This window comes from Python bivittatus, unplaced genomic scaffold, assembly GCF_059951505.1.
Source record: "Python bivittatus isolate LINGU-HERP-01145 unplaced genomic scaffold, Pbiv_v1 ctg000480_np1212, whole genome shotgun sequence".
Lineage (NCBI taxonomy): Eukaryota > Metazoa > Chordata > Lepidosauria > Squamata > Pythonidae > Python > Python bivittatus.
This window is the reverse complement of record NW_028277075.1, coordinates 85,201,198-85,229,126: the sequence shown is the minus strand read 5'-3', so window position 1 is coordinate 85,229,126 and position 27,929 is coordinate 85,201,198. Positions and strand designations below refer to the sequence as shown.

General features: G+C 39.1%; 1 protein-coding gene across 1 annotated transcript; it reads right to left on the bottom strand.

Moving 5' to 3' along the window:
- Positions 1 to 8: 8 nt before the first annotated feature.
- On the bottom strand, positions 9 to 26,674 carry LOC103064355 (glycerol-3-phosphate dehydrogenase 1-like protein). Its single transcript, XM_007427968.4, has 8 exons — positions 26,324 to 26,674; positions 18,407 to 18,584; positions 16,833 to 16,973; positions 14,702 to 14,840; positions 12,819 to 12,931; positions 10,483 to 10,716; positions 5,831 to 5,937; positions 9 to 3,753 (listed from the first exon to the last, which is right to left on the bottom strand). Exons 1-8 carry the CDS (start codon positions 26,362 to 26,364, stop codon positions 3,657 to 3,659), a joined length of 1,050 nt encoding a protein of 349 aa, XP_007428030.1. The 5' UTR covers positions 26,365 to 26,674; the 3' UTR covers positions 9 to 3,656.
- Positions 26,675 to 27,929: the final 1,255 nt, after the last annotated feature.

Below are 27,929 nucleotides of genomic sequence, written 5' to 3'. Positions count from 1 at the left end.
ACAATGCATTTTATGATATAGACATGTGATTGCTTTAATCTGAGAATCTTTGTATGAGCAAGAACAAGGTAGCAGTTAATAATCCAATCCCAAAATTTAAATCACCTTCCTGTATTAGTAGGAAATACTCTACCAAACCAACAAGCCTTCATACAGAGTCTTTAATCAGCACAGAAAGCAAATGTTAATACTATCTCAGATATCCAATCTGCTTTTAAGCAGTTTTTTTAACACATAGTGCAGGGGTTTTCAAACTTTTTCAGGCTGCAGAACCTATTAGTTAAAAAAAAAATATGCTTGAACCCCTGATCAAGAAGCAAAGCTGTGCTGCGTTCAGGTGAACTTTCACACACACACACACCCTTGGTCTCTCACAGAACGCTTGAGTACCACAGAACACAATTCTCAAAATTCTGGCCTAGAGTGTAGCCAGTTATGAGACCATTTGGAAACTAGTGCTGTGTCTAAGACACAAGAGATGCTTTTTTTAAAAAGAGAGAGAGGGAGAAGGAATTGGCTTATATAAATTGAATGTATTGTCAGAGTAATGGCTTCCTGCAGTGAAACCAACATTTTAGTAATAATTGCCTAATTTGGTTTCAAGTACATCAAGTTTTTCAGGCTGTTTGGGATTTTAAAATTAACAACAACACTGAATATTTGATCAAAAACATGTTTTTAGAGCAAAGGTAATACATCAAAAAGCTATACGCAAATTTAAAAAGCAGGGTCTAATAGTTCAGTGGTGATTTCAAAACAGAAATAGTCCATTAGTGGAAGTAAGTGAAAAAGAATTTGGCATACTATGATTATAGAGGATTAGACTAGGACACTGTGAATGGGATTGGGCCATACATCTCTCTTACCTTAACCAATCTCACATGGCTTTTGTGAGAATAAAATGGGAAACAATTAGGTATGCCACATTGAGCTTCTGGAATAAAAATGGGATAGAAATGTAATAAAATGAAGAATTGTGTGTGAATTTCCATCTCTCAATCATTTTAAATGATAGAATTATTTTGGTTAAAATTATACATTATCTCTTCTCTGTTTTACATTGTAACTTCCAGAATGGTGTTTAATTAAGAGTATTCACTATTCTTAATTCCTAAAACTTTGGATCTAGATTCTGTTGAACAAACTTAAGTTTATTTCATGTGCTTATGATTATATGTTTGGGAAAACAAAGAAGTGATTTGCCAATTCAGAAATTTTGCTTTTATATGATGAACACTAGGTCTCTCTGAATGAAGTATAACATTATTGAGGTTCTTTAATTTCCCTAAATTTCTGGAGAATACTGTGTATCAGATCACTGTCTATGTGTGTGTAGTTTGATGCTCTGAAATACAAATGTTAATTTTTGCACACACAATTCTCATTTCTCAAGTTGAAACTTGTATCAGATTATTGAAATCAATATTTGCTACAGTATATACATACAGAATTATTTTCTATTTATTTTGTGAGTGGATTTAAGAGTTGGTTAATTATGTGATGTTAAAAATATTTCCATTGCGTATATTAAATATGTGGAAAATTCTTTTAGTATACATCATGGGAACATTGTGTCAATTAAAGAAACTTGTTTCTAAAAAGTGTTAATCTTTTCTCTTAAAGGAAGCACACATTTGCTTATGCAGTTTTTTATAACAGAAAAATATGGAAGATGCTTACAGCTGCTTTCAAAAAATACTGTAGAATGATGAATGCATTATTTTTAAAAAATAGTGCTTTCAAAATTATATGTTCCAGAATATTTTAAATAACTTCCATTGGAATTTAATCTAATTAAAAATGCTGTAAGCTTTGTTGTCTGGTAGTATGATGTAGCCGTTTTCCTTTGCAGATTTATATTTTTCAACAGAATTTGGCATAGTCCTTGGGGATTATATATTAATGTGGGAAATTCAAAGCAAAGTGTCTGAAAGAAAAAAAATGAGATAAGACAGTGGACAGAGAGATTAGATAGAGGAGAAAATTGAAAATAAAAGGAATAGATTGAAAAAAGACATGAATATTCAAGGTTTAGGCTAGGCAGAGGAAAGGAGATGAGTTTTAATAAGGCTAGCGTAATAAGAGCTAAAGAGAGTAGAACAAGCATGTCAGTGGCTGGAAATTTTGGACAATAAAAGGAATAGGAAGTAGGACATTTTGCGAAAATCTTGCCTTGTCACCTTTGCACCCCTCCTGTCCCCAAGTCCAGTTGAAGTTGCCCAGAGATCTCAAAATTACTGCTCCTTAGGACGTACATAGAAAGGAAATGTATGAGTTGAGGTGACTATAGTAATTTCTACGTTTTGATTTGTTATGTGGCAAGTGAATGGGTGAATTCATAGATTAGGCTGAGCAATTATTTACTTAACCATGGTTTGTCAAGGAAGTTCAAAGAACACAAGCTAGCAGCCAACAAATTCTATTATGGCACTGTGAATTCAGTCAATATCACATATGCAGTTCAACCAACTACAGGTTGTCCTCAGTTAACAACATTGGGACTGGAATTTCTGTTGGTAAGCGATGGAGTCATAAAGCACGATGCCATGAGACCGCATCGCTTAGCGACAGCAATCCCAACAATCCCACTGCCATTGTTAAGTGAGGATTGTGGGTCATTAAGCAAGGACCTCCTTGTAATATCCTGCTGGCTTCCAATAAAGTAAGTGGGGAAGTTGGCAGGAAGTTGTGAGTCCTGGGCAGCTCGCAGGCAGGCTGGAGGGTGGGTAAGTGGCTAATGCGGCACAAGTGTGGCCGGGTGTGGGGTGGCTGTTGCCAGGGGCAGGAGGGCACACAGGAGGCTGCCACAGCCTAGCACAGGCACACACTATGGAGTACAAGATCCTTGGAATCTCATACTCCATAGCCAGCCGCCTCAGGCAAAAAAGCACTGGGATTGGGAGCATCTTACCAGAGCGACTTGCGACCATCCCTACCAGCTTCCCCACTGACTTTGCTTGTGGTAAAGGAAGGTCGCAAATGGCAATCATGTGACTGTGGGACCCTGCAATCATCATAAGCCAGTTGCCAAGTGCCCAAATCGTGTTCGCGTGACCATGGGGGTGCTGGGATGGCCAGAACTACGAGGATCAGTTTTAAGTACCACCCGTTCAGTGCCTGTGCAACTTTGAACAGTCACTGAATGAGTGGTCATTAAGCAACGGCTACCTGTAGTCAGTTCCTTGGTGCAAGCATCTAGTTTTAAATTCACCTTCACTCAATCTGAATTAAGAAATGTAGCTCTTAATACAAGTTTAGGTGTTCAGCACAAAAGTCTGAACAACTCTCAGAAGAGCTATAGTTATGTGATTGATTTTCTGCAATTTCAGCTTTGCATGGAACATGAGTGATTAAAATGGCATTCCCACTTCAGAGTCTTCTATAAATGGCTCCTGAAGTTGATACTGAAATGTGTAATATTGTTTTGTCTTCACACTCAGTGCAGATCGTTACTCAAAACGCTTATATTTTCTGTGAAGACCGCAATGAGGTTAATACCAAAGGCTTTTTTTTTTTTTTTTTTGCATGTTGCTTGTTTGCTTTTATTCTCCATTGTCAAGTTGACAGAAGCCTTGCTTGCTTGCTTTATTCTCCATTGTCAGGCTGACAAATCTTGAGTTGAGAGAGACTATACCGGTAAGTTGCAGCATACCATCTTACATGTGTTCCGGATGATTTTTCAGGCAAGCGATGAACTCTTTGACTGACTTTCCTTCATAACAGATTAGGTAGATATTTGCGAATAGTGGAAACCTAGAGAGAAATGCAACTGCTGAAGTAAATCTTCAATCATTGTGTCAAGAGTTTCCTATCTTATATAATCATTGATGTGGTCACAAGTACTGATTTCAACAAAGTAATTTTTAACTAGCAATCTTCTTTTTAAATGGTTGATGCCTAGCATTTAATTATAGATATTTTTGTAGAATAGCCTCCTCCAACTTTGTGGTCTCTAGATACTCTGGGCTATAATCCTCATAGTCCGATATATCTGGCAGGCACCAGGTAGGGAAAGCTGCACCTGAATTACTTTTCTGTGTCCAGTGCTCTCTTGAATGAGATTAGCTTAAGTACAATAAGCCTCCTGCTTGCTTAACACATAAGTCAGTACTGATGAGGGCCTTTGAACAGAAAATAGGATAAAATTCTTTCCTTATAAGGTATCAAGGGCATAAAAGAGAAGCATAATGCTGAGAACAGTAGGATGTTTTTTGTTAGCCTAAATGTACAAGGCTGAGATAAAATGTTCAGACTAGCCTGATGCCATTCAGCATCCAGACTTCCAGTACTCTGGAAGTGGCTGTAATTGTCACGGTGTTGATGATCTTAAAACTAATCCTAGAACTGATTTCATGATGAAAACACTAGAGAAGATGGAGATTAGGACAGTTGCATAATTGAAACATTATTAAAGAACATCACATTTACCATCCATCACTGAGCAGCTAAGCCAGATAGTTTTTCTCTCAACCTGCTGTTATAAGATATGACAGGTTTAATTACTGGATTTCTGTTGCTACACAGCTCTTAAGCATACAGGAGCATTGCTGTAGATTGCACCCAGGCAGTCCTCCCATTAGACATAATGAAGCTACCACTTCATTCATAATGAATGGGAACCAAGCCCCAATCTTGTGACCTGGACCAGCTGCTTAATTATCCCTAAAGCAGTTTCTCAACCTTAGCGACTTTAAGGTGTCTGGACTTTGACTCCCAGAATTCTAGGAGTTGAAGTCCAGACATCTAGAAGTTGCCAAGGTTGAGAAACACTGCCCTAAAGCATACAGTGTCCCCTGGTTGTCTAAGGAAGTCTTTAGAATAAAAGCATTGGGAGCTACCAGAGGTGGTTGGATAGGTGCTGGTTGCCAGCATAAAAAAAGGCTATAGGAGGGAGTAGTGGGTCCATGTTTCTCAAGCTATCTGTCCATCCATCCGTCCATCCATCCATCCATCCATCCAATCAATCTATCTCACACCAATTTGTCTGATCTTGAGATTCTGACACATGTTAGTTATTTCATGGATAGTGATATCAGTTTGGTTAGAACTGAAAGGCACGCGTATAAATTAGAAGCTGTTTCACAAGTTTTGTTTACAAATTGCTGTAATCAACTAAAAATTTCAATTAACTATCTTTCACAAGGAATTTGCAGACATAAAGCCATCTAAAAAGGCTGAAGCCCTAAGTTCCTTTCTGTGGATGAACGTGAATAATTGGTTTACCCACAGTGGATCATGATATGTTGTAATCATGTGTAAATGAAAGCCAAATTAAAACATTTAGAAATGTTCCATCTTTTTGAGAGCAATTGTTTTACACCATAAGTATGCAGTTACATATCTGAATACAATTCCCTACTACTTAAAAAAAAACTGAATGAAAAATTGGCATGGTGGGGGAAAAACCCTCTTCATGGGTATCTTTGGAAAATCTTTAGCGTAGGTGTGCAAACGGAATCTTCTAGCGTAGGTGTGTAATTGGAAGTTCTACAGTCAAATAGCTATATTAGCAAGGGTTATAGCAAAACTATTATACAGTATGTTGAATTGGTTTGAGTTGGTCTCACTTCACTTGAAATTTTAGATTAATTAATAAATAATATGACAAAAATTAGGACTAGCATAACTGGGCTGCAAAACATCTGACCACTAAAGAGCAGCAAAGAGAGAGAGGTCTAACTCCTCACTGTTGTCTAGTGAAAATATTGCTCTGGAGTTTTGCAGCCAACAAAAATAACAAAACCCCCCAAGATTATCCGCATAGTTGAACTGCTGGGAATGACCTGTGGCTGCTCACAGATATATTTAGTATATATAACAAACTACTTACTTGTCAACCATATTCCTCTGCTTCAGAATCTTATAGACTTCAGCTGATGTTTGAGGTCCTTGTAGCTTCTGTCCATTCAACATTTCTTTTTCTAACTGTTCAATTGTCTGAAATAAGCAAAGTATGAATTGCTTGTTTTCGAATGAAAGGAAATGGCATTACATTCTATAGAAGCTGATGAACAAATCTGAATGAAGCTGTAGCAATGAAACGGCACCTTATCCTGCTTTGATGTTCTCCAATAACAACAAATAAGCAGGAATTTGGGAGCAATTCCTAAACTTAATTGAACTTAACGGTCACTTTTTAAAATTATGACCTGTATTATTATAGTGATATAATTTGGAGCCAAGCTACGTGTGTTGCTAAGCCTGCACTCACACCTCATGCTAAGTCATGATGTTTAACCATGGCTTACTGAATAAACCAGTTGGCTGGGTTCACAAAGCTCATGTCCTCTCAGGGACTTATTGTATCTTCTAACATTATGCAGCCTTTGTTGAAAACAATATAAAGCCCACCCTTGTTCCTGAAACATGGACTCAGTGATAATTGGATGACTCTAGGAGATGCTGTAAGTGACTAGCGGGGATCCTGCCCAAGAGGCGTTGCATTCTGTCTGAGTTTGCAGTGTGGGAAAGCAGTCTAAATGCAAACTGAGAGAATGAGGGTTTTTTCAATTAAAATGGCAGGCACAGGGGCTGACTTTCAAGAAATCCCAGGACTGTGTCAGATGAAAATCCTAATCCTCCCTTTCCTGTGTGCAGTGGTCTGTATGCTATCAGCCCCTTCCCGCTTGGATGCCCGAGTTCTTCAGCAACACATTTGGCATTGAGGTATCAGGTTGGGTGGACACGCTCCAAATCCCTTCCCTGAAATGATGCCATCGAGTGGGAGCTTGGAAGCATGCCTTTTCTGTGACTGTCCCTACCTTATGGACACTCCCCCCACCCCTGGCAATCCAGCAGCCCCCCACCCTCTTAGCCTTCCAGAAGACCATTAAAAGCTGGCACTGGGGTAGAGGGGTGGGAACCTGCAGATGGTTGTTGGGGCACCCTGAGGCTCCAGGTTTTTAGTTGTGCTCATGCGGTTTTTATGGTTTTTGTAGTTTTGTGGTATGCTGCTCAGAGTTGTTTTAAGATGGGCGGCCATACAAATATTTTAATAAATAACTTCCTGTTTTCCTTCAGTTGGTACATCTGGTTTTATTACTGTGCTTGACTTAAGCTGGGCTGCACCAGTTGTTATAATTTTATAGGGCCCCAAGGTACAAGAATGAGCTCAAGGTGTTTCCCACATCTGAAAAGACTACTGAAGCCCCCTAATTTAGTCTAGGGGAATACACCACATGCTTCATGGCAATAAGTAGACCTGGGGGGGGGGCATTATGGGAACAGGATAGGATTCTAAGATTGTATTCACTTAACATGTGGAGTCGTATTTCATTTAATCATGGCTTGGTAAATTAAATCACAATTAGCTGGTTCATGCAATACACAAAACTATAGTTTATAAATCATATTGGCTAGAGATAAACAAATGTTATGCCACAAACAAGCAATTCATATTTTGGTTAATTATATAAACCAATGTTAAGTACACTGCAATTTTGCATACATAGTAGAAACACTATATATCCCATCGCCTGGATCCACACATCATGTTGAGACATAATTTGTTTAAAAGCTTCCAAGCTCTTCGTTTAACTTCCACCCAGTCTTCTTCATTTCAGACTAGCATACAGAGACTTAGTCACATTTTGCATTAAGCCATCACAGCTGCTGGGTTTTTGTGCTAAGTCATCAACCAGGCTTTGGAAACCACAATGGTGGGATTTGCACAACATGCTAAACCATGTTCAGTAACCATATAGTGCACTACATAAAGATAGTCATTAAATATAATGGAGGAACTCATACAGCAGATAGCTGTTTTTGTAGTTCCTGTGAAAAATAGCTGTAATGACACAAGCCACCCCATCAGACATGATTGGCATCATATCATAAGGCCTTGGAATCTTGCAGAACGCGCCATTTATGTAGATGTTTATTTTTGTTATTTATCCGTTATGTAGCTTCTCTTCACTATCTTGTATGGGAGGATTGCCAGGGACAGCAATTTCTCCAAAGCAAAGTAGTTTTCTTCAAGGCTGAGGATAGAAGCCTGTAAGGTGGATGGCATCTACTTACACATTGTCTGCTCGCCCACCTAAATGCAAGGATGGAAAGCAGCAGGTGGGATATGCCAAGTGTTCCTGCAGATTTTCTACTTCTACTAGCAGTGCTAGAGCCCAGTAGGATTTGAGCAGAGAAGAAGTGATGGAGGCCTCTTTCTCCCAAAATAAGAAGTTCTAGGCTGTAATAAGAGACTGGCTGGATCAGACTAAAGACTTACTTATTCCAGGAATCTTTCCTCCCAGGGGTAGTGAAGACTGTAGGAAATCCACCAGCAGGGCTTGCCAAATAGCATTCCTATCACAGAAGTGCTACATAGCCATCATAGGTTTTTAAGTTTTATTTTCAATTGTTCTGTTCTACTGTACACCACTCAGAGTCACATTCATGAGATAGGTGGCTATATAAATGCATTCGATCAGTCACCAATCACTGAAATCCTCCCATAAATAGCCCCTCAAGTCAAGCTTAGTTCCTTATAGATACATAGACTTTCCATATAATTCTTTAGGCGCCAATATGGAACATTTACTTAAAACCTTTTTTGATATTATGTGCTAAGTGAAATATTTTTCAACTGTCTTGAACCCCTTGCTCTTTAGATTTCACTGTCTGAACCTGGAGATAAGCTCTTACAACAGCTGCATCATATTGTTATCTCCCATTATCTCCTTTCACTACTACTCAGATGCTACAAATATAATTTAGATAGAGGATATTATCAGATATGTCAAATCAACTTCAAAAGCAAATTGACCCCCCACATCAGCCAGCAGCAGCTCTGGGTGCTTTCCATAAATTGTGCTCTGTTAGACTATAGTCATGTGAAAAAGAAAGTACACCCTCTTTGAGTTCTATGGTTTTACGTATCAGGACATAATAAAAATCATCTGGTCCTTAGCAGTTCTCAAAAGTAGGTAAATACAACCTCAGATGAACAACAACACATGACATATTATACCATGTCATCATTTATTTTACAAAAAGAAAGCCAAAATGGAGAAGCCATGTGTGAAAAACTAAGTACACCCTTACTGCTTCCATAGGTATGAAGAGGCTAAGTAGCAGCCAGGTGCTGCTAATCAAATGCCCTTGATCAATTGATCATCAGCAAGTGTGACTACCTCTATAAAAGCAGAAGTGTTAGGAGTTTGTTGGTCTCGAGCACTGAGGTGTGTGTTAACAGAATTCCAAAGAGTAAAGACATCAGCAATGATCTTAGAGAAGCAACTGTTGCTTCCCATCAATCTGGGAAGGGTTAGAAGGCCATTTCCAAACAATTTAAAGTCCATCATTCTACAGTGAGGAAGATTATTCACAAGTGGAAAACATTCAAGACAGTTGCCAATCTTCCCAGGAATGGACATCCCAGCAAATTCACCCCAAGGTCAGACTGTGCAATGCTCAGAGAAATTGCAAAAAATCCAAGAGTTACACCTCAGACTCTACAGGCCTCAGTTAGTATGTTAAATGTTAAAGTTCATGACAGTACAATTAGAAAAAGACTGAACAAGTATGGTTGGTTTGGAAGGGTTGCCAGAAGAAAGCCTCTTCTCTCTAAAAAGAACATGGCAGCATGGCTTAGGTTTACAAAATTGCATCTGAACAAATCATAATACTTCTGGAACACCGTCCTGTGGACGGGCGAGCCCAAAGTGGAGATGTTTGGCCATAATACACAGCACCACGTTTGGCAAAAACCAAACACAGCATATCAGCTCAAACCAACCATCAAGCATGGTGGTGGAGGGGTGATGATTTGGGCTTGTTTTGCAGCCACAGGACCTGGGCACCTTGCAGTCACTGAGTCGACCATGAACTCCTCTGTATACCAAAGGATTCTAGAGTCAAAAGTGAGGCCATCTAAAGCTTGGCCGACATTGGGTCATGCAACAGCACAATGATCCCAAGCACACCAGCAAATCTACAACAGAATGGCTGAAAAAGAAAAGAATCAAGGTGTTGCAATGGCCCAGTCAAGTCCAGACCTCAACCCGACTGAAATGCTGTGGTGGGACCTCAAGAGAGCTGTGCATAAACAAATGCCCGCAAACCTCAATGAATTGAAGTAATGTTGTAAAGAAGAGTGGGCCAAAATCCCTCCACAGTGATGTGAGAGACTGATAAAGTCATACAGAAAATGGTTACTTCAAGTTATTGCTGCTAAAGGTGGTTCTACAAGCTATTGAATCATAAGGTGTACTCAGTTTTTCACACATGGCTTCTCCGTTTTGGCTTTCTTTTTATAAAATAAATGATGACATGGTGTAATATGTCATGTGTTGTTCATCTGAGGTTGTATTTACTGACTTTTGAGAACTGCTAAGGACCAGATTATTTTTATTATGTCCTGATACATAAAACCATAGAACTCAAAGACGGTGTACTTTCTTTTTCACATGATTGTATATAATTTGATCTTAAAAATGCAACAGACTTCTCTTCCTTATGTAGGGAGTATAGCAAAACATGTCTTACTTTTCCACCACGTGCAAAAGCTTCAGCCACCTTCCTGTTACGTCCCCCGTAGCATGTGGTAATCAGATCTGCAACCCCACAGCTTTCCAGAAACGTATTTATTGAGACAGTGCCCTTGCAGAAGATTTTAGCAAAGGCAATCATTTCCATCAGGCCCAGGCGAATCACAGCTGCCTTGGTATTGTCACCAAAGCCCAGCCCGTCACAAAATCCAGCTCCAACTGCCACGATGTTCTAAGTCCAATGGATAGGAAAAATGAGAAAGAAGGGGGGAAAAAAGTCATGAGTTAAAGACATCAGATAATCTTAGGTTCTCCTACATGGGAACCGTAACCATCCCTTTGATACCCACCAGGCTTGCTAAGCAGGCTAGCCCAGATGTTAAATATGGTTTATAGGTTAATATGTACAAACCCAGCTAGCAAAGATTGACTCAAACTATGGCTGAACAAACCACAGCTTAGGGTGTTCTATGAACTTAGTGACTGAAATTACTGCTAAAAATATATGATTCAAGTGTAGCAATAATTCTGTTTCAGAAAGTTGTATAAGACAATGAAAAACATAAAAATAACTAATTTCAACCAATGCTTAAGATCGATAATGAACTTGTAATCAACAAAATCAATTGGATTCACAACTAGAAACCACTATAGTACTAGTATTTTTAAAGCTTTGCTACATTCTTCTTAAAAATGTTTATATATGCATATATTCCAAAGAGTGTTTTTACCCCAACATAATGTCAGTGACTGGGTTTACACATCATGTCATGGCTTGGTTAACTGTAGCTTACTTGGTAAAGTCCACAGTGATCTGGGTTCATATCACATATTAAGCTATAAGCCATGATTTCTAAGCAGCTTGCTATACCAAACCCAGATCAACTACAATTGTAACTGTTTTGTATGAATACGACAAAGGTCTTTGGTGAAAAAAACTGATTAAGTGCTGCTGTGCTGAGTCTCACAGTGGGAATAAAATGGGGGAGCATATTTAAGAAAGTGTAACTTTAATAACCCCATTAGAGGTTAACAAAATTTACAAAACAAGGTTGTGAAAAAAGCAAATGAATTCTCAAGAATCCTTTGAGAAGTTTTGGCCCTATTATATTTTTCAAGTTTCTAATAGCAAAAGAGAAACAGCTGATAAAATGTACCTGTTTACTGATTTGGGGGCTAGAAGTAGCCCACATCTTTTTTTTCCTTTGTTTTAAGAGCTTAAGGTGCTATGGAAACCAAACAAAGTTCAGGGAAATAATCCATGTTATGCAGTAAGAAATTCTAGGGTTTGTTTGTTTTTAAACAGGCATTGCCAGTTTAAAACTTATATACATAAAACATCTCTACCAGGCAACATAAATTGATTTGCTGACCTCCAGATCTATTGGACTACAACTTCCATAATTCCTAGCCCACATGGCCCAGTCCTACATCCAGAGGAAACAAATTTATTCATTTTTTAAAAAACATTTGCATAGAAAACACTGGCCAATATCAATAATCTGATTTGTTATAGAACAGTTTTCTAGTATAAGAAAAGACACATTTTCAACTGTAGATGAATCCATGCTTTGCTGTTTTGTCATCAGCTGAAAAATATAATGGGACAGAAATAATATACCATTCCTAGGTGCCACCTTCAGTGCACTTCAGTTTGAATTTGAATCATTCTATGACTGGATTTACTATGCACTGTCAAACGGATCTAAAAGTGCCTGAGATAAGTTTTACTTGGGGAGAAAACTGTCACTTATATTAATAACAGGACAACTTTGGCCTCTGCCTTCACCTTCATTAGTGCCAGAAAAGGTCACATGCGATTAAGATGCTAAAACAGAATACCATGAAAAATGATCCTTATAAAAAAGGAAAACATGCAGGTTTGATTCCTAATTAGTAACCACAGCTGAACAGTTTCCATTAATATTAGAGCTACTGAACAACTAAAATTACTATTGTTTCAAAGGTGTAATTAATCTACTACTTAGAATGTGAAGAAATATTGTTTCTATTTACTGGTGATAAATTCAATTAAAAATCACTGTGTAAGGCTTTTATGCCACATTTTAACAACTAAGCAGAAAACCCAGACTGCAAAACGTCACTTGGCTTTAACAGTGGTTGGATTTACACAAATATTAAATCAAAATGTGATAGCCTTGTTTGTGGCTTAGTGTGTTATGTGAACCCAGCCAGTGAGATAGGTAAACCATGACTGATGGTTTAATGTGTTGTACAAATCTAGCCAGTTGGGATTTATTCAGTAAATTATGCTTAAGCATACTATAGCTTAGCATGTTGTACGAACATATCTACTTCTTTGGAATAACAAACCTTTAAGGCCCCACAGAGTTCCACAGTGTCACAGTCATCCACCACAGTAATTCTGAAATTTGAAGTTTGCATTAATTCTTTGAAGACCTTCCCATTTTTAGCATTTTTAGAACCTAAGAAAAAAAGCACAGGTGTTAGGATTTTAACTGACAATAGAAGAAAGCATTTGACCTGATAGAGTTGCTTCCTGTATGATTTTTCTTGTAAATATGTGTATGTGTATGTCAAAAATATGCAGGAGTTTTGCAGAAACAGTTGCGTAGGGACAATTTTCCTATGAAAATTTACTATCAATGAAGTATTCCAAGTTGGTCAAAAGACACTGAAACAGACAAATGTGTAACCTTTTCTAGACAACAGGCACCATTATATGATATTCTTAATGGTAAAAAATGGCACAGAGTCAATTGAACTGTAGTGGGACATTAATGTAATAAATAAATAAAATTATGATACCACAGGGATAATGAAGGATACTAATTATGGTTATTTTTAAAAAGTATGCATTTTTTTCCTTCTGATTACATTAAATTCATCTCAAGTTTCCTGAAAAGGCTCTACCTCAAGCAATATATGAAGAACTCTTTTTTCTTTTCTTTTAATACTACCCCCTGGATGAATATAGAAATGCTGTATGATAAATCTTTGGATTATGGTAGCACTACCCAGGGAAAAAACATATCTACTGAAGCTACCGTAGTGAGAACACAAGAGGACTAGGCTTCCTACAAGACAAACTTCCTTCATTTGCTTAAAGGAAAAGAGAACTTCAACTTGACTGCATCTCCTAGAAGAAGATAAAAGCGATTGGCTAGTTTTTACATTAATAGTTGTATGGTGGGAGAGCCAGGTTAAAACTAGTTCAGTGTATCATTGCAAACACAGGGACAGTGAGGAAAATCTGGATCTGCAGTACTGACTAGCTGCATCCCTATTGTACACTGCCTGGCTTCATAAACAAGCTAGTTAGTTTGTGATTCAGTGACTCCTGTCACCCCTGAAAATTGAGTTGAGTAAGCTAAGGTTAGGTAAACCACAGTTAATTTAAAAGTACAGTGGTACCTCTAGTTACGAACTTAATCCGTTCCGTGACTCTGGTTGCAACTCGAGTTGGTCTCAAGTCGAGGTAAAGTTTCCCATAAGGTTCAATGTAAATACGGTTAATCCGTTCCGCCCTCCAAATTTGGTCGCACCATGAGGCAAATTTCCCCATAAGGTTCAATGTAAATATGGCTAAACAGTTCTGAAACATAAGCATTTTATTTTTAAACCTCAAAAACCTTCCGAACGCCACAAAAACCTTCCAAACGCCACAAAACACACCACAAGCCTCACCGAACATCTCCTTGCTACCGCGATCTCGCCCACAGGAAGCCGCGACCGTGTGGCAGCAGGGAAAATGGCCGCGGATCCGGTTCATAAGTAGAGGTGGAGTTTGCAAGTAGAGGTAAATTTTTGGGGCCGGAGCTGGTCGTATCTTGAAAAATTCGTAAGGAGGGGTGTTCGTAACTAGAGGTACCACTGTACTGGAGATTACTCAGGTCCAGATTCCCATTCAGCCATGAATTTCACCAGGTGACTTTGACCAATTACTGCCTCTCAGCCAGGCTTGGGGTGGATAAATGTAGGAGAGAACCACAAACACACCACCTTGGGCTTTCTGAACAAAAATCAGGATGTAAATGTAAAAAATGAATGAGAGATTGTAAGAAATGGTGCAATACCATACAAAGAATAACAGGACTTGAAGTCTTGTCTGGTAAAAATCCATGACTATCATCTAAGATATGACAAGTTATAAAAAGAACCTGTCTGTCTCCATCTGCTAGTTGTGGACTTGTATTACACTAGCATGACAGGCCAATAATTTATGAGTCAATTACCAATGGTTGTTTCACAGAACATTTCATCTGCCACTTCATTGGCAATGTTGGCTCCCATGAGCACGCTCATATCTATCTTCAGTTTCTCTCGGATGATGTCTGATATGAGTTTCAGTCCTTGAGGGCCCTCATCTATACCCTACTTAACAGGAAAAAAGATGGGTCAAAGCAAAGCAAATCCAAGTGTGCTGCAATAGATTAATCCTATGGAACTGGTTGTACGAGTAGTCCATGGATTAAGAATGCCCTATTTAAGGACGACCCATAATTAAGAACAGAGCCTATTGTAGCAAAATTCAAGTTAAATACACAATGGTTCAAGTTCATTACACAATACTACTTATACAGTATTATACAATAATACTGTTCCAACTTACATACAAATTTGACCTAAGGACAGATCTTAGGAACAAAACTTATTCTTAAACTGGGAGCTACTTGTAGTCTAAGAAATTGAGCTGATGAAGAAATAGAGATGGCCTATTTGCCCAAGAACCTCTCCTGTAACACCCAGGCTTTTCCTTCCTTCCTTGAAGTAGCTTTAAGTTAGCATATTTCAATTTCATTTAAAATGAGCAGCTCAACTTTTCTTAGGGTAAATAGTGAGAGATGACCAAGCCATAGCATCTTTGTTTCTAGGACTCAAGGCCATAACTTGCAGTAGCAATGCAGCACTCCCATAGTAAGGGCACCCTAAATGAATATATGCAAACTATATTCATTAATATTAATAAAGATATTAAAGAAGTCAGTTGAAAAATTGACATAATGGCACATGTTATGTTCTTCTGATTTGGTTCAATTGCTACGTTTTGATTTTCTAATGTTACTATTTAAAACACATTTTTAAAAGGCATATAACGTAAGATATGCACCAACATATACAAATGCAAAGTAATGGCTCCGACCTATGGCAGGGGATATTTTAAATATCAAAGGTGTGCCTTGGTAGGTGGGCAGCGCCTAGCTGACCTTGGATGACCTGAGAAGCAAAGCAAGGCTGAGCCTGATTTGAAACCACGTGGGAATTCCAGGGCTGCTGGCAGGACTGAGACGTTTCAAAGTATCTTGGAAGAAGATGATGGCAAATTGCATTCATAACCCTGGTCAAGCTCAACAGGAGAGCTTCTTTAACATTTTTGAGCAAAGCTCTAATTCTGTTCATCGTGGAATATTCCATTTAGATGTAACTAATTAATCAGACCCCATATTTCAACCAATACCTGCATAGCAATTATCTAATCCTTTTTATGCTGTTAATTTAATCATATTTAGACGATTATATTTTCCAGAATAAGGTGAAAGGTCCCCATTAAAAGCAGAAATGGTATACAGACATTGAGTAAGAGAGCACTGATAGCCAGAGGAAGGAGAAGTGATCTTTGGCCAAGGTGTGTGACTCACCATTCAATTAAAAAAAAAATCTTAATGTTTAAACCAGGATGGATAACTATGGAAGCCAACTGTCGCTTTAATTTTGCAATACATATAAACAACTGATCTTCTACAGGCCAGCACTCAGGAAACAAACTGGCTGCTTATGCATTTATGAGACTGTGGAGCCACAGTTGAGTTTTAAGACGAGTAAGGGGAAATAAACACAGTTTTTAGGATTCCTATTGCAAAATATGGTATCATTCCTTTCTTGAAAGTGTTCCACTACAATAAGGAATAATGTTGCTTTTTTTTTTTTAAAGGAAGATTGGACACAATGCCAGATCCCTTACTAAATATGGATTAGGTTCACACACTGAGCTAAAGCATAATGTGCTTTTTTTGGATTAGAATATTGTATGAACTCAGCCACTGTGATTTGTAAACTGTGATTTATCCTTAGCATAAACTGAGCTCAGCTAACTGGTTTGCTCCACAGATCATGGTTACACAAAGCACAGCTTAATGCAGTATGTAAACTAAACAATAGTTCATAAATTTGCATCAGTTATTTTAAAATGGGTATTTTACTGTTTATTTTTTATTAGCTCTACACCCCAGCTTTCTACCAGAAATAGCATTCAAGGTGGCTAACAATAAAATAATAAAATTATAATAACATTTTAAAACACACTTCAAATAAAGATCCATGAATAAAATAACCTTCCTACTTAAAGAAGAAAACACCACTCATTACCTTGATGAGTGAAATCCCAATTGCTCCTGCTTTTACGTGACCAATAAGTTGTTCACAAATTTTGGGAATAAACTGATGAGGTACAACAAATATTAAAATATCCGCTCCATCTGCTGCTTCTCCTACTTCTGGTACAGCAACCTGAGGGGAAAAAAGATTACTGCCTTCTCCCACAGAATACTGAATGAGAGAAGCACTGCGGGAGCAAAACAGTCAAGTGCAGAGAACATGTAACAAGCCATAAATATTTGTTTGCCAACCATTTGTGCAAAAGTGAAAAATGTAGACAGATGGGACTTCTAGTTGGCACATAAAAAGCTAAACGTAATGTATATTTATCTTCATTGCGATGTTTGCATATGGCTGTTTAAAGGCATGCAGCTTGTACACATAACACCAGTGTTTCCTACAGGAATTGCAACAATAGTCTATTTAAGAACATTCCATACCAGAATTCTATTAATTCCTGCCACAAAGAAGGTAGGGCTTCTCTCACAGGGGTTAATTCAGTGAGAAAAAGTGCACAATTTTATACTGACATTACAGAACTATTCAGGCACAGCCAGACTTAACCCTCAACAAGGAAAATGGCCTGAGACACTTTGGTCTACAGTTCTGTTAACAAATGAACGTGCAGTGGGCTCTGCAACAAAGTGGGAGAAGGGGTGGCAGGTCCTGCCCCACAGTGGTATCACTGCTACTTCACAATATGTGTCTGTGTCTTGGTGGGGCATCATGTGTATGCTCAGATGTTGTGAAAGTTTATCTTGGTTCCTTCTTCCCAGCAGAAAACCAGCCCAATTCCCCCATGCTTTGGGCCAGGAAGTCAAGTGAGCCTGATGGCTGATTTGTTACCAATAGAAGAGAATATATGTAGCTCAGGCTTGAACTGTGGAGTCCTTGGGGTTCTCTGAGCATGGTTGTTTTTCTTGCAAACATTTTGTAAGATGTTACCTAGCCAGGTAACAAAAGGTTTGCAAGAAAGCAACCAAGCTCAGAGAACCGCAAGGACTCCAAGGTTGATTTGTTTCATTCCAGTTTTGGGATTAAAAGTGGGATCATTTTTAGACCTCACACTTATATCATTTGCGATTGGAATGTGTATTTTTATATTGTGGTGGTGTTTTGGGTTTTAATCCTTGTCCACTGCCTAGGGTCACTGTTGTGAGATGGGTGGCTATATAAATTGTTTACAATAATAAAAAAAAAAGCTTCCCAAGAAGAGACCAGCTGCAGCCTGCTGCTACTGGACATACATTTTGCTAGCAAGGAATAATTAAAGTGCTATTTTATTTTATTTTTTATGGCACCCTCTGCTTGGATTTTTTAAAATTTTTCTGGCCATCAGGTTAAGTCAGTTGGCTCCACTGGCCACAGTGTGGATGCCAACATCAGTGTGGCATCTTGATCTCAACTGCATATATTCCTTTTCCTTCTTTACATTTCAGTCTCACATGATGAATTTGGGAACTGTAATTTGTTCTCACCTAAGTTACTTCATTCTACTTCCTTTGAACTCAATTGGAATATGATTTAAAACTGAAACCATTTGTGTATACTTTGCTGTCACTTACCACATTTGGAGGTATTTTATGCCCTGGGAGATACTTCACATTTTCATGTTCTTGGTTAATGATCTCAGTGAGTTTTCGACCATTGATCAGTTCTTCAAATACCCACATCTTCACAATAGGGTCAAACTGGTTGGACTTTTTGGTATTTTGGCCTATGATTTTTGAAATGGCAGTTCCCCTTAAAAAAACAAAGAGAAAAATATGAAGTTTCAACTATTTATATGATCATTCATAGGAAGAACATACTTTCTTTAAAGTTATTTTATTATATTAAATTAATAGCAGAAAAAGTATATATATGCAACTCCATTAACAATATGATGCAATCTCAAAATTCAGCATCATCATCAAAAAGAAAAATTGCTGGGAAAAAAAGGCTTAGAAATTATCCCCGAAATGTCTGAATTTCAATTTTTGCTCTGACTAGGGGTTGTATTCCATGGCCCTAGTCGCTCCCTTCAGCTTTAGGATTCTAGGAAACCTTACTGTTACTCGGTTCTTATGAATATGGAGGAGACTGAAGCTTCTATTCATTAACTCTTTCTGTAAAGGAACATTACTATGTCACCTTTGTTTGTCCAGTTGGATCATTAGCAGCAAGGTGGACTCAGTTACAGTGGTGATGGGTCCACCATTGGAAGGCTTAAAGGACCAGGTTAGGGACAGATCATCACAGAAAAAATCTGTCTATGTGGTTGCTAAGCTAGGAGTCGAGACCAATTTGATGGCCCATAATCAATCAATCAATTGGCCAGTTGAATTGCACCTTATTTTTCATTGCTTATGTCTGCAACATTTTAGTAGCTCATACTTAGAGTCACTAGGAGCCAAGCTCAACTGGAAGGAGATTTTACATGATTTAGTCAATGACTTTCAAGTAAACTAATATTCAAATGCCTTACAGGTACATACGTTAAAAAAGAAGGAAAAGACACACCAGCAACTGATGGAATTCCCATAACTCAGCCAGTCAACTTTCACTTCTTGCTATACACAAGCTAAACAAAATGCAGTAAAGCATTTGCCAAGAAAACTAATGCAAAAAAGCTGAGAAGGGTTGTGAAAAAAATTGCTGTTGCAGAAAGCGACTACTGTATACATTTTACATGTGTGTATGACTTTAAAGCTTTTTTGTGACTCATAAAAGAGATGCGTTTTTAAAATATAGATAATAGTGTATTTTGTGTGGTTAATCCTTTAAGGGGCAAAGCAGATAGGAAGAATTCAGGGCAAGTACAGCTGAGAAGTGATCTCAGCTAAGAAAAGGCAAATTTATCAGAACTAGATCTCTTTCTGTATAGCTCTCTTTCTTTTCTCTCTCTCCCAGATTGAGCAATGTAACCAGAGCTTGCTTCATTAATGGTGAGAGGTGTGAACAGTTCCTTTGATATTGTTAATTAGTTATAACCTCCCAACTGAACTTTGTAATATATATGATAGCTTGCTCTATCTGTTAAAACAGGGTGGGGAACTGGATTGAGCTCAGGGACCAAACAACAACAACAAAAGTACCAGCCAAAATTCCAAATGCACCCATCAGTCCAAAAAGGTTGAGGACTTCAGTTTAAGTCTTTCCCTGGCCTCAGAAACCAGCCTGAATTTTAGATTGTTTGATGTAATTTCATTCTTTTGGCTGACTTTGCAGCTGACAGAAAAGAAACATGAAATTTGCTCTCCTCAACCAATCAATAACTATTAGTCATATCACTCTCCACATTCAAAGGGCAGCAGTACACCTTCAACAACTGGATTCTGGGAGAAAACAACATGATTTGTACTTATTTCCATTATAATCTGGTGATAAAATGTTCAGGCCATTTACATCATAGGGGGCTAAGAATCAGGTTATTCTTATATTTACTTCCTGGAATGTCTTAACTGAGCCATGGAAGATCACTGGATGACAGTCTCAAGCGTGCGTGCACACACACACACACACACACTCATTTTGTAGGTGTATTGTGATGTCACATGCATGTACAAAAGGGGTAGAGTTTGTATGTAACAGTGTGACCCCGACTTTGTCATTTCGACTACAGGCTCCAAGCTGCAAACGCCTTTGGTCACTAGCTCTCAGCAAAATCTCCCCTATAGAGTAGCTTAGCTGTTGCCAGGCAAATTAGAAGAAATGCCATGTAAGCTACTTTTTGTTCCTGGAGGAAATACAAGGCATAACTCTAATAAATAACAGCCTGAAACAGAGATGGGGAAGGATTTGCAATTTCATGGTTTAAACATATCCTATGGTTTCCTTTCAAGATGTCCAAAGTGGATCTCCTTTTTTTTTTATGCAGCTTTAGAAGTTCCATCTGGACTAAGATCTAATAATAGAAAACATACTTTCTTTAAAGATTTTTTTCTTTATACTACCTTTGACTCAAACACCTGAATATTTATTGATTTGTTTGTTTGTTAGCTAATTAGTAGCACACAGGAAAAACTGCTTGAAAAAGTGTGAGGGATAAATCAAAGAAGTAGAGGAAGCCGTAACAGAAACCCTCCATTTGATTTCATTAAATTAATCAAAATACATTGAATTAATTACAGTTCATATCATTGTATTTTTGATGTATTTAATAAGCGTTCTTGATTACATTGCACATCATAGTTTAGGGACAACTTCTGGAGGAGTTTTGGGGGACCCCAGCCAGGACTATCAGGGATGACAATCCTGAAAGTTTCAGTCATTAAAGTTAATGTGCCTGTAAGAGCCACTGCACTTTGTTTTTTTCCAGGCTTCTGTGAAAACCTTGAAAGAAGAAGGGCTGCTTTAATGAATATTAGAGGTGCTAAGCTTGCAGAACATCAGAATAACTTCTTTGGAATCATTTTCAAAGCACACAAAGGCCTAGAATCTAACACTTCTCCCACCTCAACTTAATGCCCCGTTCACATTCTGTTTCTAATCAGCACTTCTCATTATCACTAGACACTGATGCCAGCAGTAATTTGGCAAGGAAACAGCTCCTCCTTCATTAATTTCTTTTTCTCTTTAAATTGACACCCATCACTGCTTTACATATATGAGGCTTTATATAGTCAGTGCTGATTGAAACAGAGAAGCCTGATCCCATTATGTTTCATTTTGCCCTCCTTTGAGGAGAAATATCTATACGTATGAAAATAAAATAATGGAAAGGAAATTCAGGAATCAGGAATTCTGGAGTATAATGATTGGGGATGATGCTGCAAATCCAATGAAGGAAAAGAAGGCAACTTATAGATGGATGCATTTCAGTGTTAGACTGAATTTCACCAACTTGCACGGTTATAATAGAAAAGGAATTAATGAAGTAAGAAATGGACCTCTCCAAAAATTGCCAATTTTCTTCTTTATATTTTAACTCACTGTATTCACCCCGAGAAAAAATGATCCAGAATTTCAGGCAACCAGCTCAATCATCAGAGAGAAAGAGAGGGGGGAAAAACCCTACCTTGATGATTGCATTCCTCACCATTCTAAGACCATTCTCCTATTTAAAAGTAAATTATTTGGGGAAAAAACTAGTTTTTCCTTCAGTTAAATTTAGTATATTTCTCGAGTTGGAGGTATCCTGCCATGAGTGTCCACAGGGTATCGTCAAAAAATCAAGTTGGCAGCCACAACATCCTGGAGGAGTTCTGGGCAATGTGCATAAAAACAGGTTGAGATTTGCTTGCACTGTCATGTCTGCCACTTGACTTTTCTGACAACACGTGAGGACACCCCTGTACCCTGTTGTCCATAATAGATCCTAGGAATTGGCCTTCAAAAAAGTTAGTCTCCTGATGCATGTCTTTCCAACAGCAACAACTGTTTCTCCACAAAGGCTGTTATGTCTCAAGTGAAACTGGGTAATAGGGTAGCCAGATTCAAGGATTTCTTACACACGCATATTTGTAGTATCATTGTCAAAGCTCTCTTACCAGTAATATGTAAAATTATAACCTCTCCTTTAAGAAATTCAGGATTTCTGAGTGGGGCTGGCTTTCAAATGAAGCAACCTAATTTTCATTGTGTTATTGTTACCATCATCATTTGCTTCTTTTTATTTCTTTTGCCATTCAAAAACTAAAGTGAACACTCATTATCCTTGGTTGATAAGGGTGATAGGGTTGATAAAAGTAACCTGAGACCGCTTTCATACAAAAAGATTGTTGGTCAAAATTTCCCAGAAATTAGGAGTGTGACCTTACAAATTTAGGAAATGCTGTTAGGGCTCCATGAGGTTCATGAGATCATGTCCTTCTGGGTAAGGGGAGATGAAAGGACGCTGAATTTCTGGCATTGAGGAACAGAAGCTAAACTGCAGGCATATTCAATATGTTTTGCAATCAGAGCCATATTTCTTTAACTGACAACATTGATGTTAAAGTTCATGGCTGAGTAATCTTTTAAAAAACATTAAAAAAAAAACTCTTTTGCACAAAGACACACATTTCTCAATAGCTGTTCTTTTGATGAAGAGGTACAATATTGAGACTTCATGACCTTTATACAGACTAGTTATTTCATATTCAGAAACAGCTGTTGGTTGGGTCAAATAGTTTTGCCAATCATTTTGCCACTAATTGAGGTATAAATCAATATTGGCTATTAAACTCAAAATCAGATTCATTTTTAACTAATTCATTATTGCAGATAATTATCTAGATTTCAATCAATGTTAGGTTTGATTTTTCCATACCACACTTTTTGTCAGAAGACCAGGATTAAAAAGCTCCTAGGACAGTTCAATATCACTCATGAGACATCCATTTACTGTATATTATTATTATCAGCCTGAGTTGATCCATGGCAGGATTAAGAGCATTTCACTGAAGGTTATGGACTGTAATCTACCATGCTAGTCCAGTGCAGGTTGAAAAATTGATTGTTTTGACTTCTCAGTTTAGGCTGAGGGAGAGTGACTGGCCCAGAGTCATCCAGCCAGCTTCCATGCCTAAAGAGGACTAGAAGCAGGGAGACCCAGCTTTATCACTACACTACACTGGTTCTTAAGCACTTACATAACACTGGAAAAGATCAGAATTGTACCCTAAAGACAAGGTCATAAAGGCCACAGAGTTTCATTTGCTAATTCAAGGGCAAGCAACCATTTAATGCCTGGAAGTTGCATTTTGAAAAAATATTTTAAATCTTTTTTTGGGGGGGTAACTGATGGTGGGTGTGTGGTGGTGATACCTGAGCAGACAAAGGAAAATCTTTAGTACTTTGCCTAATTCGGGGGTGGGGAAGGGCTTGGGAGTTTGATTAAAATGAAAATAAATTTGTTAAAACTGCTAGAAGTTTAATACACTTATTTTGCATCTTCTTTTTTTTTTAAAAAAAGCAAAATATTGTACCATCATGATTCAGTAATTTGTTACTGAACTTCAACGCTATCATCTCATGGTGGGGGGGGGGAAGGGGGGGAAGCAACTAAAAGGGCTAGAGATAGCATGTGAATCATTGGCCAGAGATTACCCAATCCAGTGCTTAGATATATAGATACATATTTAGAAGTTCCACAATTCCACAATTTAGTTTTATCAGGTTACAGTACCTAGTTGACCCTGTATGGGCCTGGAAGCTAAGCACAGCTGGGCCTGGTTAATACTTGGATTGGAGACCAGTAGGAAACTGCATCATTGTGTTAATGAAGTCACTAGGAATTGTGCTCAGCTCAAGGGAGAATTTCTCTTTGCTTTCCTATAATTTAATTGCTCCTGCAGCTCTCATGTTTGTGCAAAGATCATTAGTGTCTCTCTCCAGTGTCACTGATGACTTCAATGATAAGCAGTGCATTTCTCACATTCAGGGAACTTTAACAAAATGTTCTAAAATGGGGCCTTGCCTCATGTATCGAGGGATTGCTAGAGCCTACATCTAACTCTTCAGAAAAAAGCAAACAAAACAATAGGTATAAAACACTTTTTAAAACTGTTTCTTTTATTTTAAAAGTGTGTAGGGTTTTTTTGTTTTGTTTTTGTTTTGCAGAACAGGTGCCTTTATCCAGTACACCTGGCTTCTGATTGGAAATCTTTCCTTCTGCTTGGGATGACTGCACGGCCAGCTTTAAAGGTTAGCCCTCTATCTGATGGCCTCTTCTGTTTGTACACCCCAAATCTGCTTCAAAGACAAAGGACCAAAAGAAGGAAGAAGGAAGCTTTGCAGCTGGTGCCAATGCTGAGACTGGAAAAAAATGGAACAGGTAAGCTGGAGGACACAGGAACATGTCATCAGCAGAAGGAAAGATCAAGAAATTCTGTCAGCTGCTGGGCAAATTCCTTCAGGCACCCATAATGTATATAGTTGCATGATTTTATTCACCATTGAATAAATTGTTCAAGCAAAACAAAGCTTCCTTCAGTATGTGGATCTCTGGGAGAATGTCCAAATTGGATGTCTGGTTGACAAAGCTGTGCTGTTCTATAATAGAAATGTAAAGTTCTATGTAAACCGAAACATGATTAACAGAGACTATTCATGAAAAAAGTGGGGTGGGGTAGTGAAGAGAAAAAATGGATTTGATCAGTGTAAACATCATCAGGGTCTCAGCTTGTAAAGTCCCCAGGTTAAGAATGCCCAGGGTTACAGATGACCCATAGTTAAGAATGGAGCCTATTGTAGCAAAATGTCAGTTAAATACACAATGGTTTGAGTTCATTACGCAATACTACTTATACAGTATTATACAATAATACTGTTCTGGCTTACATATAAATTGTTCTTAAACTGGGGACTACCTGTACTGTAAATCATCTGGAGTGGATCGACTTTTGCAGGAGATGTTCCATCAAAACGTTTTCAGGACAAGACAGCTAAGATTGCATGCCAGTTCCCTCTGGGTTCCTGAACAAACTCTTTAGGAATATATTTGATATCTCATCTGGTATTCAATTCCAAATCCTTGTAAACACCACAAGAGGAAATCTAATATCCATCTCTATATAGCATCTTTATGTATCATTATATAATTATATTGAGTTTCTAGTTCATTGTGATCTTGAGTCAAATACTTGTTTTTTGGCCTTACTCAACTCATGTGGTTGTTGGGTTGATAAAACTGAAGGAATGAGGGAGCTCCTTTGAACTTTTTGAAGGAAAAGTGCACAAAATTACATATTTTAATTAAATATTCTAGAATAAGTTTTAAAACCCCATGCTCATAACCAGGCTAAAAAGAACATTTATTTTCTGAGTACCCTGTTTTGAATAATATGATGAACAGTAGCTAAAGGATGGTCAAAGGATCATTTATCTACAAGAAGTCTTGGGGTACCTTAAAAATCAACAAATGTGCAATGGCACAAGCTTTCATGAACCTCAGTGTGAGTGCAAGAATGTGTGAATCCCCAAAAGGATTTTGTAAGTGGTCCCAGTTTCTAGGTTAGCTAGTACCTCACCCTGCACTCCCTACATTTCATTTCCCTCCCTCCTGCCCTTTATTTCCTCCTTGCTCAAAGGATAGATATTATCCTGTCCAGGCACCTTAATAAATTTGTTAGTTTTTAAGGCGCCACAAAACAGATGTGATTTTACTGCAATAGACCCCCGTGGCGACACCGTTGGAGGCCGCCCAGACACTGCTCGGTGTTCATATGCGGTAAAGGAGCGCCTAACTGGGGTCGGTGGGTTGGGGGCGGGGTGTCATCGTTTTTCTCAGGTGTGTGAATACACAAGGGGAGACTGGCGCTGCCCGAAGAGTAATCTGACGAAGAACTGGCCGCGTTAGGAACTACAAAACTCGCGACTCTCTCTTTTCAAAAGGTACAACCATCGTTCGCCCTGGTCGCCCCCCAGGGACGGTGGGGTCCGTTCTCGCCCTTCGCTTAATAAAGGGACTAGAGGCGGCCCCCACCCCGGAAAGTCGCAAACCAAGCTCCCGGGAAGGGAGGAAAGGGGGGCTCTCAACAGGTCCCTACCGCCCGCCCCCCGGCGTCCATAATCCTCACCAGTTGCCGGATCCGATGAGGCAGACCTTCAGAGGAGGCATGGTGGTGGTGGTGGCGGTGGCGGTGGCGACGGCGGCGGCTTCTGGTCCACGGTTCGGATCCTTCGGAGCGCCGCGGCTGCACCGGCTTACTCAGCGTCGAGTCTTGCGCCCCTCTGCCTGGAGCGCCTTGGCTGTGGCTTGGACACCCGCCCACCTGGAAGCCGCGCCCGCCACCTCGTCCCGAGATCCAGCCCGCAGGGGAGGGAAGGCGGCCCTGCGGACCAACGAGAGGAGAACGGGTTCAGAGGGAGCCGAGCGGGCAGAGGCCGGAGGGGAGGGAGGGCCGGATCAGTCCCTGCTGGTTGCGCGTGTGGATGCGTGGCATCTCCAAGCGTGGGATCCTGCGACTGGAGGGAAGAGGAGCAGCCGAGTTGCAAAGGAGCAAGAACATAACGGGAGGGGAGGGGCAAATATAAAACATACATATTTGCTTGCCTTGCTTGCCCTGTCTTTGAGTTTTGTGTCTGCTGGGGAGAGGTGGCAGGAAGATGACATGGATGTGCGTCCGTGAAGTTGGCAGGAGTCGAGCTCGACTCGCAAAAGGGCCCCCTTCCCTTTAGGAATCTGACGGGGGAGGGCGTAACGTCATTGTCAGCCGCCCGGAGTCACCGTGAATTGGGCGGCCATATAAATTGCTTAAATAAATAAATAAAATAAAATAAAATAGATAAATAAGAGAGCAGTAGAAGTGGTTCTTGGCTAAGGGCGCCGATGCCTCGAACGCGCGGTGGGTAAGGTAGAATCGGCACACCCTCTCGGACATACGCAGACAATTGCAGAGACAGAGAACACCCTCCTCTTGGGGAGGGTGCCAGCTCCGTTGCTCTCCGCCGAGAGTAAAAGAGCACCCAACGGTGGCGCATCCGAACTTTCTCCCGTACAGAGTTGACATTTCTCACTCAGGCCAGTGGCTGCAGAAGGAGCTGGAGCGAGCAACAGATGAGGGTATTTGGAAAGTGGAATGCTTCACTCCTTTCGTGGTCTGCTTTATTAGCTATTGCTTCCATGAAAGTTGGGCTTTACTCTCAGAAGTCTTTGATCTAACTTGGCATGGTGCAGTTATTTACATTGGGAGAACTGGAGTGGAGTTCACTTTTCAGAACAATCATTCTGCTGCAGAAGAAAGAAGGGTTAACAATATTTTTATTGCAATTTGTATACTTCAGTTGCAAATGTTTGTTCCAAAGGATATTAACTATTCTTCAGAAATACCAGATCTTTTATTTGTGTGTTAGATTTATATCCTGCTGTTTCTCTAAAAGTTCAAAGCGCCTTACAAAGAAATCTCCAATTTATCTACTGAGCAACAAACCTGTGAGGAGGATTAGGCTGAGAGAGAGGAACTGTCTCTAAGACACCCAATAAGCTTCCAGGTCTGGGGGTTGGTCCCCCAGTCCTAGTTCAACACCTTAACAATCACACTATACTGAATCATAGTGACATCCCAAACTGAAATATGACAATCATGTTGAATAATTAAAATTTGACTGTATAGCATTTCAAATCAGTCTAAGTGGAGGAGGAGAACGTATTTTGTAGATTCTGTTTTCAGCTTAAATACTTTG

What these genes read in the sequence shown, in the direction of transcription:
- LOC103064355 (XM_007427968.4), bottom strand. Translation starts at nt 26,364, where the DNA reads ATGCCTCCTCTGAAGGTCTGCCTCATCGGATCCGGCAACTG. An exon ending in ATAAAATACCTCCAAATGTG is followed by an intron (nt 16,974 to 18,406) that starts GTAAGTGACAGC and finishes TTTTCCCCTCAG; the next exon opens with GTTGCTGTACCAGAAGTAGG. An exon ending in TTGGGATTTCACTCATCAAG is followed by an intron (nt 14,841 to 16,832) that starts GTAATGAGTGGT and finishes CCTGTTAAGTAG; the next exon opens with GGTATAGATGAGGGCCCTCA.